The sequence below is a fragment of the Medicago sativa genome, chromosome 8 (assembly GCF_051527215.1).
Source record: "Medicago sativa cultivar Bolivia chromosome 8, Bolivia_mono, whole genome shotgun sequence".
Classification (NCBI taxonomy): domain Eukaryota; kingdom Viridiplantae; phylum Streptophyta; class Magnoliopsida; order Fabales; family Fabaceae; genus Medicago; species Medicago sativa.
Window position 1 is genome coordinate 10,937,900 of NC_140756.1, and position 10,982 is coordinate 10,948,881.

The following is a 10,982-nucleotide window of genomic DNA, read 5'->3' on the forward strand; positions in this document are numbered from 1 at the left end:
CTCGAAATATATATAATCAAATTTTGCATATAACAAGTTTAGTTTATATTTTCCTCGCTTTCAATCCATATAGGTTGTCTATATTGGAGTTAATTCGAGGCGCGTTTAAAACCTTAGTTCGAAGCACTAAACATGGTTATATTTGTTAGTAGGGATTCAAACATTAGTTCGTCACGTTATAAGAGTCTAACCACTTTCGTTATACTCAACACTAGTTGAAAAATTGATTATATTACTTATTACTTAATTGAAGTTACTGCAATTTCTTTTAATTTTATATATATTTTCTTCGCTATATTATCTTCAATACATTTTTTTCTTCAATATATTTTCTTTGCTATATTTTCAATACAATTAAGTACTATAATTTTAAATGATTTAATTTGTATAAATCAAAATTTAAACTTCCTTACACATACATTCAATTAAATTACTTCAAGATATCAATTTTTTTAGCTTAATTCTTAAAATATCTATTGCGTATGGTTTGATTGTATATATATGGAAAAAAAATTACAAGTCGGTATGTAAAATTTAATCTTATTTTTAAAAATGATGTCGGTAGTCTTTTTCTTAAATGAGAACTTATTTAGGTATTGTTCGAAAACAACTTTAAAAAAAAAAAAAAGAAATCCTATTCAATTCGAAGCATGTTCCATGCTTGCTGGTTTTATTCAAAATGTGAATGCTGCGAAAACAACTTTAAGAAAAAGAAATCCTATTCTAATCTAATCTATTTATAATAATAGTTGCAGATTTGAAGTTAATCATGGAGTATGAACGTGCCATTAAATGATTTTTAGGTACAATACAACTTTCCATATATGTGATGTTTTTCTCTAAAATAAAGTGATGTTTATTTAAAAAAAAAAAAAAAAACAAAGAGAACCTAAACTTGGAAAAAAGAAACTACAAGACGAAGAGTAGAAACCCCACTAACAGCAACTAATAACAACCGACTAATCTGACTCATATAAGACTCAAATAAACACCAAGAATACTTACTATCATACCCCATATTTATCAAAGCACGATTAACTATATGTGTGCCTTTCTTCACAAAAGTTCTTGCAAATCAACATTAGGGAAAAAAGAACGAATAATGGTTACAATACAATCATCCAACCAAATAAAATAAAAGACATACACTTAATATACGAACATAAATCCAAATGGAAGATAAAAATTCAAACCAATATACAAAATATAAATAAAAGTTATTCAGACATTAATAACCAAATAACCCACTTAACAATAGCTCAACATGCAATTACAAGATATACACTTAGCAATAGTTCAACATGAAATTACAAGATAAAAAAGATAGGAACAAGGATCAATTGTATCTGAGCAATGCTAGTTAGTAAGAGTTATTCGCGCAAGAAAGAGAAGAATCCACAAAAATAGGGGATTTGACCGATTAGGTTATAGCTAACTATACATGGGGTAGAGGGAGGTTATTATTTGAAAGAGTTACATGATGCCACGTAGGATTCTTGTAAGATTTAGCAATTTCCAATTTATGTAAGCTCTTCTATCTTCGCCTTCTGATTTCGATCACACTAATGCTTTTCCTTTCTTCTTTGAGTGTTGGACATTCTCTCTTGATGTGACTAGCTTTACCACACTCGAGGCATGTGATGAAACATAATTCCTTTTTAGTTGATCTTCTAAATTTGATTAAATTCTTGTCAATGTGTTTACTCCTTTCAATCTTAAGAACTTGTTATATCTTTAATGAAGAGACTCATCTCTTTATCACTAGAGACATGATCATCGTTATCACTATTTCTCATCAATACTTTTCTTATTAGTCTCCTTGTCCTTTGTCCATTTTCTTCATGCTTAGTTAATTGAATGAGCTCCTTCTCATGTTCTTCTAGTTTATCAAAGAGTATAGTAATCATCATTGTAGTCAAGTTTATGGGTTACTTTATGATTAAACATATAATCACTTTGTTCATTAAACCCTCGTTTGGTACATTTCTACTTTATGAAGCGAATTAATTGACCTAAATCATTAAGTTAATTACTTTATCCTTAAAAAATAGTTAATTACTTTATGAAAGCGAATTAATTGACCTCAATCATTAAGTTAATAAAGAGTATTTCTATTCTATTCTTTCACAAATGCATCTTTAGTACTATATCGTTTATGCAGTTTTCCAATTAACACTAAATCAAAGATAGCACGTGATCCATGCATTTTTGATTTATATACGCCAGACCCCAGAAAAGATATGAATCCGAAATGTACGTTTTTGTCCCTTTGTCATTGTCATGGCATTTAAATTTGGATTGTGATTCTTTGTTCTTTGTTGGCCCTCGACAAGGATGCTATTGGAATTTTATAAAATCATATTAAATCCAATTCACAATTATTGAAACATATTCAATCATTCATATGCTTCATTTTAATGTCTTTCTATGTCTTTTAGTGGTAATTGTAACACACAAAAGAAACCATAAAAGAGACCAATTTTTTTTCTTCGTTAATTCTCCGGTTCCCAGGAGAAAACTGCCCTAGTAATCTAAAGTTCGGTCGTGAGATAAAGATGGTCTGACCAATAATTGTTCTACTTAAAAATCGAACTTGGGTTCACCTAAATGAGTCATTGGTGAAGCTAAATCAATTGTTTGGTTAAGGGATCAATTTTCTGATCGGAATAAGAACACACATACAATTTATAATTAAAACCAAAAAATTAAGAGAAAGCTATCTCTTTATTTAACATGATTAATTTTATTCAAGAACATAAAAGTTAGCTAGCTTGAAATGGATTACATGATAGGAATATTTCCATATAGAACAAAAGATAAATGATCCATTAAGCAAATAGCTAGCTAATTATTCTTTAAGCATAGAGACATTAATCAAGCAATGTAGTAGAGGGGATCAGGGAGCTTGAAAGTCCTATCACCAGTGTTGGTTCCAAGAATATCACTCCATTGGTCTCCACTGTTTCCAATGATTCTCCATCCTTCTTCTTCCAGCTTCTTTCTCTCAGATGATTTGTATTGAACTGCTGTTTTACCATGATATAATTCTGTATCCCTGCAACAAAAAATTTGAAATTAATATTTTTATTTATTTATGTGGCAACAAAACGTACGTGTTAATAGTTGACATATGTCCCTCACATCACCTAATATGTCCTTTTCAAGTTGTATATGTCAGCAATAATTCACCTCGTTTATTTATTTTTACTGAAATAATTCACCTAGTTTATTGTATTAATTTATTTTGATTTTGATTATTATATTTAATGTCAAATTATCATGACATTGATTATTTTTCTTTCTTTGTCAGGCTAACCGGTTGCGTCCGGGGCGCTGGTTAAGGATTCTAAAAAAGGCAATTATTACCATAAAAGAAAACATTTTTGACTTTTTTAGTTATTAATTACACAGTTTTCAATGCAATAACTACCGTATAATTTTCTTTTTTAGCATCCTTATCCAGTGTCCTGGGGCACCTGTTAACATTTCCTTTTTATTATTTATTGGGCATGTGAAATCATACATTAATACACCGCGGATGACTCATAATTCCAATTGCAAAGTCCTTGAATTATTATTATTATTATTATTATTATTATTATTATTATTATTATTATTATTATTATTATTATTATTATTATTATTATTATTATTATTATTATTATTATTTTAATAAATCAAAAGTAACAAATAATCTACTATGAATGACTCTTTAGCAAAAGCTCTCTTATATTGATTCAATTTTTGAAGTTAAGGATAAACAAGGATCTATATGAACAATTAATGTTAGAAAACTTACTTCAAAATTAGCTTTTCATATGTGTGGTAGCCAGCTTGTTTCAAGTTCTTAGCTGTAATGTCCCTCTGTTTGAGTGGTCTTCCTGTTAAGAATACAATCTTGACACCAAGATTTATGAGTTTGTTGTACAATTTTTGAGTCTCTGGTAGTGCTGGTGCTGCTCCTTGATCAACCCATTCATTAAACAATGTTTCATTGTATGGGTTCACCCTATCAATTGGTCAAAGGTAAAATGAACAAATATTATTAGAAAATATATTAACAATGTTGAACAAGAAAGAATTATGTATGTGCAAATTACATAACACTAACATGGATGCACCCAAATATTTCTGGTCCTTAAAAGTTTATATAACACATATTTTGTCTCCAATGACTTGAAATATACTACAATTATTTACAATTGTTTTAAATTTCTCTATGTAACATTAATTTTATGTGGTCACAATAATACCACTTTTTTTAAGTCCCTCATTATTTACTTTTTTTTTTAGGCCAAACTGAAGTTCAATATACCAAAATTAACTAGTTAAATATGTGGTATAATGCTAAGTTAGAGTACCAAAAAAATAGTATTAGCATACCCAAATCCATGTGTGGCATAATAAGGAAGGTTAGAGAGTGTAGTTTCATCAATGTCAAAGACCCAAATGTCTCTACCATCTTTCTTTAGATTGAGAGTTCTAGCATAGAAAAAACCTTCACGGTTAACATATTTAGAGTCAGCTCTATATTGGTCACCAAGCATATAGTTACCAACATATTCTTCACATTCTTGAGGAACAGTTTTCCAGTTAATGATGTTACGTGCTTCAACAGCAACTCTCCAACTAGCACATGACACTTCTGGAATGTATTTTCCACCTGGTCCAGTTTTCATTCGGAGAGGGAAAATGTTGAAGGTTGATTCATGTTCATGGTTTACAGCATTACCATGACATGTTGCTAAGAGTGTAACAACAAAGAAAAGGAGGATCTTCATTCTTATGTGTATGTTTCTTGCAACTTAATTTGCTTATTGTTGTTGAGGGTTTGGTTCTTTATATAGACACTATCTCTATAGTTTTGGGACTATAAGAATGTGAAAATAATAATAGGAAAATGAAAATGATAAACTTTTTCTTTTTTTTACAAAAAGATATATGTGGTCCTACAAAATTCCTGGAAAATATATTTTATTGAAAACAAAAAATTTAACTCGTTTTAAAATGGAATTCAAATATGGGAATTAGTCATCTCATATGTAATTTATAAATGAGAGAGATAATCTTTCACCATTCATCAAGAGAGAAAAACATATGAAGAATTTAAATGAAGTGAGGTTAAATCGTTATATATAGATCATATTTTCATCTCTCATACGTAAATTACACATAGAGAATCTATTCATGGGTTTCAATACTTCAAAACTCATATAATGGATGATATTATGTCAAAAATGGCAGTTTATAACAATTTTTGTGGTCAATATCATTTGATGCCCATATTTTGGAAAAAAATAATAATTATCTGATGCCCATACGTTATGCATGGATAATGTTATGGATAATATGATATAAAACGAAACAAAATCTAGTATTATTTAATGGGAGCTCATAAGGTGCATCTTTCGATCGTTTTTGTATTCTTTTTTGAACATGGTAATAACATCTCTCGATCGTAATTATTTTTTTGTCAAATAGTTTAGTGGTTAAAAAGATTAATTTATATAAATATTCTTGTATTTTCTATATGTTTTGACAACCTTGAATTTTCTATAATGTTTTAAAAAAAATACACACACAACCATTTTCTATAATTTTCTATACGTTTTCTTCCCTATATTATTGTCAATATATTTAATTACCAGACGTCCATCTCATGCTAGCTCCCATGTTTATGATGATGTACCGTCATGTATCCGTGATTTGACAGCTAATGAAAAGCAATGAATTTCTTTCCTCAAAAAAAAAAAATTACCAGAAGTCAAAAAAAATATATTAAGGTACTACAATGTTTAAAATCATGTCACATAAATTTTTATTAAATGATAACTCATTCAAGCATTGTTCTAGACAATACTTTTTATTTTTATTATTTTTAGTATTGTTCAAGAACAACTTTAACAATTTTGCCTCAAAACGAAAGAAAACAATTGTAACAAAAGTGTTAAATTTTTTGGAAAGTATAAGAATTCTTCTTATTTAGTTTGAAGCGTGTTCCATGCGTTGCCCGCTTTTGAATGCTAAGAAGGGGCAAAGGGTTACTTTTTGCCCACATGTGCATCTGTCTATGCATATAAACACCATGGATAGATGAAAAAGGTACAATTTCAAAATATTTTATGACTTAAATGATCAATTTCTTGTTAAAAAAAGTTTAACTTATGATAAACATATGATTTATAATACTTCATGATGTATTTGATTTATACGAAAACAAAATAAGTTATAAAATGTTGAGTACATGGTCGATGAACTGCTACGGAATCAAAAAAAATGTTCGGATAGATCACCAAAATAAACCATATACACAAAATTTATGTTTTAATTAGCATAAATTAAATTACATACCTTTGAAATTGAAAATAATTAGCTACACATTTTGAATGATTCAAAAGTATAGTAAAGCCATTTTGAATGATTCAAAAGTATAGTAAAGCATATTGACTATTGAGATGGAGAAAATGGTGTACCATAGAGTGATTTTATTTAAAAGTCAAGGATATTTTTAGTAATTTTTCCTATAAAAAAATTACCATCTTCTAGGTCAAAATTTTAGATTATGATAAAAATTGCAACAATTTGTGAAACTGCGGAATCAAAATCCCTTGTTTTAAAATGATGGAATCAGAGTCATATTTCATACCATAAAAATAGGAGAATCAATAGTATATTTAAGCTAAAATATTTCTTTCTTTGCTATGTCTTTTATTTTTGGGTAGAAAAACTGCAATGTCTTTTTCATGCATGGGAAACGTGATATTATTTTACTCAATAATGCAGTACGAGAGATATCATTGTACCCATATTGTTGTAAAAAAAAAGGGTAGTGATAACTTGTGCCCTTAGGCAGGGACGGACCCACGTTGGTGGGTGTGTGGGCCTAGGCCCTCACTTGACTTAGAATTTTTTTTTTCTTCCATGTACTAGGACATATCAAAGCATGGGAAAGGATAAAATTTGTCTATAAAAACAATACACTATTATTTTTATTACATCAAAAGTCTACATTTCTTGCTAGTGTCTCTCAGTTATACAAATATTATCAAAAATCAATTGTGAAATTGTATGAAAGATGAATATTTAAATGATTGTTTGGTTACTTATATTGAAATAGATGATTTTATATTAACAAAAAATCTTTTATAGTTCTTTCAAAAAAAACTCTTAATAGTTTTTATTTTTAATCAAGTAGTCTAATGACTAAATATTCACCCTTAAGGTGAATAAGTAAGGAATTCAGGGTTCAAACCCCAACCCTTGTATATCGCATTGTTCCTACCAATTGCACCCGAGATATTTTATAGTTTTACTGGCATTGAAAGTGAGAAAATCATTCAAAAATTATGACATGAAAACCCACATAGAACAATATGATGTACATTTCTTAAAAATACAAGCATACACTCATGCTTTAAAGACTAAAATATTATATGTGGCCCACACAACGGAAAATTTCTGGGTCCGTCCCTGCCCTTAGGGCACATGTTAAGAAACCTAAAAAAAGAAACATTCTCTAAAATTTTGTGCATTTAAATGATTAAAAAGTTAAATATTGAATGCAATGCACACATTCCAATAAGTTTTTTTTATATTTAAATCATTAACTTGTGCCTTGAGCAAACAAGTTAACATTTCCCAAAAAAAATGATTGTACCGATATTGTCCAGAAAAAATATATCATAATTATCATTCTACCCACTGCCTTAAAAGACAAACCACTTTTTTGTTTTTTATCAAAAAAAAGTTGAAACTCTAATATTTAGAAATAGACAAAATTATATTTGTGGTCTTTTTAACTGATCCTTTAATTTTTTTCTTCTTCTTTATAAGTAGGAATTTTTTTTGTTGGGGTTTGAACCCCCAACCTTGCATATATTATGCATTGTTCCTACCAACTGAGCTAAGCCTACAATAATTTAAGTAGGTTGTTTAAATCTCGAAAGGTGAACGTCGTAGATCTTTTTTATTCAAGGTCGTGGTCTTTTATTTTAACTTCTATCAAACTATGTTAAAAAAATGTTAAGATTTTCATATGAGAAGGCAAAATCAGTAAAAAGATTTTAATAACTAAATAAAATAAAAAATTGGTTTCTTTAAAAAATAAATTATTAAAGTTATTTCTCTTTATCTTCAAAATCCATATCTTCATCTTCTTCCTCTTAATTAAAATCTAAAACCTCAAAATATATGAAATCCATCTTCGTCTTCCTCTAACGTTAGTGTTTTTTTTTAATTTTTTTTATGACAAATAGTAATAATTAGTCTGTTAAATTAATATTTATTTACTTATTTGTTTGAGTTTGAAAATAGGACCTCAAAATCTTTTGATCCTTATCTTAAACCATTTGAAGTACCCTACCCAACTAGTGTAGCAACTAACAACAAATAGAAGGAGTAATATCTTCATTCATATTAATGATTCTAGCTACCTGAAACCTTTTCAACTTAATTGTATATTGTTGTGGAGGGTTTTGTTTTTTAAGTAGAAAATGTCTTTAGTTTTTTTTTTTTACTCAATAATATCTTTAGTTTGGGTCCAACAAACTGTGAAATGTGAATATTAGGACAGTGTGTGAGCTGGTAATAAGACATTGAGGAAAAAGTTGATGTACGATTTATTTATTATATTGTCCCTGAAATCTTTAATGTATATATTTGGTCCTACAAAATAAATTCCTTGAAAATAATTTTGTAATGAAAAGTAGAAATCGGCTCAATTAACACGAGGGATTCAATATTTCAAGACTTCCAAAGATAAATTAAACTTTTTTTGTGGTCAATATTTATATGGATCCCATGTAGAGCCCATGTGTTATGCATGGGTAATAATTATACAAGGACCGCTTCTTATTCTATCTTATGAGCTTTTCGAGCGCCTTATGTAGTTTAGATTATAAAATTCGAACGAATAAACACTCAATAGAAACCTTCAAAAACACGTTGAAATATTTAAGATTTTAAAATCCGAATAAATCGCATGAGAAACACATATATTACAAAAAGTAACAGTCTTATACAACATGTTGGTTCACGTTTTGGATAGAGAACCAATAAAAAATTGGTGGGTTTGATTTGGTTCAATTTTTCAGCTTTTTTTCTTATCAATAAAATGAATTTGCACTAAATCAGTCTTTAGAGCAGTTTATCTCTCCTTCTGAGAGATAAACTAGCTATGTAGTGTTTAGTTTTTTTCCTTTTTTTTTGTTTCTTTTTGCTTTGTTACTTTGTAACACCACCAAAAAAAAAGTCTTTAGAGCAGTTTATTTCTGGATTTGACTTCTTTCTTTTTTTTGAAAAGGATTTTCGACTTCTTTCTTAGTAATATGAGAAAAAACAGTTGATATTATAAGCACACATAATTTGTAATTCATGCTTATATAACATCAATGATTTGATTTGTTTATCAATCTTTTAATAATAAATGTTAGTTGTTAGATTAATATTTACTCAGAGTCCGGATTTAAATACAAGACTTCCAACTTTTTATCCCTTAGTTTTAACTAGTTGAATTATTCAACCTTTTCTCTTGTTTACAAGTGGTTGATATTATTTGCTCACTATATAGTGGGAAATTAGTCACTTTAGTCCCTGAATCAGAAGGGATTCGTCACGTTAGTCCCTGAATGCAGATAAATTGCAAAATAGTCCCTGAATGTAGACTTTGTTAGGTAATTTAGTCCCTGAATGCAAACTTCGTTAGTCAATTTAGTCCCTGAATGTAGACTCCGTTAGTCACTTTAGTCCCTGAAATTAATCATGCAGGGACTGTTTTGCAATTTCTCTTCATTCAGGGACTAAAGTGACGAATCCTCTCCCATTCAGGGACTAAAGTGACTAATTCCCCCTATATAGTAGCTCTGTCGATTTTTTTTTTCTTCTAATCTCTAACTTTAATGCTTCCTTCAAGCCAAATAAAAATCTATATTTTTTTTTGAAGAAGAAAAATCTATTGTCTCCTTTTGCTTATTATAAGTGTATTATTTAAATTGGGCTTAATACATACTTTGGTCCCTTAACTTATTTTTGAATTTCATTTTGGTCCCTTAACTTTAAACTGTCTCAATTTGGTCCCTTAAGTATCTCCCCGTTTACCAAAGTGGTCCCTCCCGTTATGTTTAATCAAAAAAGTTAAATGAGGGACACGTGTCATTTTGTCATTTGTTGAGAAATTTTTTTTTTGAAAAAAAAAGTTGTCAACAAATGACAAAATGACACGTGTCCCTCATTTAACTTTTTTTATTAAACATAACGGAAAACTAACGGAAGGGACCACTTTGGTAAACGGAGAGATACTTAAGGGACCAAATTGAGACAGTTTAAAGTTAAGGGACCAAAATGAAATTCAAAAATAAGTTAAGGGACAAAGCATCTATTAAGCCAAAAGTGCATGATTTTTATGATGATTAATTGTGTTTATTTGATGATAAAATAAGTTTAGGTTGAAAATTGAAATACAATAAATAAAATTATATCAATGGACAAAATATTTAATGCTTTATTGATATTTTAAAATAAAAATTAATATAAAAAAGATAAATATTAAAAATGAGACACTTATAATGGGAAGAAGTATTTTTTTATCATTGCAATGATGAAAGAAACATACTCGTTGTTAGTTGTTTGTCTTAAGAGACGAACTTCTACCATTTAAAAATATCCAAGTTTGATCCGTAAGACTTAGGTCAATTAATAGTGTCAATGTTATTATACTAAACATTTTACATGATTACCAAGGTTCGAACCTTAACTATCTCTTTTGTGTGTATGGATTATCAGGTGATATTTGTTACTCCATTAACAAACCAAAAAAAATATCCACCTTGTTGTATCATTCATAGCCTCACACAAGTGGTCCACCCTCATTAAACACATTCAATATTGATCTTTCTTTCTAGTTTCAAACTAAGTGTACATTCTTCATCCAAACACTAATTGACATTAATCAAACAAAAGTTTAGTTTTGAGTTGGATGTATCTAT

The 10,982-nt window shown here is 28.8% G+C and overlaps 1 protein-coding gene across 1 annotated transcript; it reads right to left on the minus strand.

Moving 5' to 3' along the window:
- Positions 1-2,705: 2,705 nt before the first annotated feature.
- LOC146896888 (stem 28 kDa glycoprotein-like) lies at positions 2,706-4,812 on the minus strand. Its single transcript, XM_085739233.1, has 3 exons — positions 4,384-4,812; positions 3,800-4,009; positions 2,706-3,055 (listed from the first exon to the last, which is right to left on the minus strand). The coding sequence occupies exons 1-3, from the start codon at positions 4,779-4,781 to the stop codon at positions 2,875-2,877; spliced, it is 789 nt and encodes a 262-aa protein (XP_085595359.1). The 5' UTR covers positions 4,782-4,812; the 3' UTR covers positions 2,706-2,874.
- Between the last annotated feature and the right edge of the window lie 6,170 nt (positions 4,813-10,982).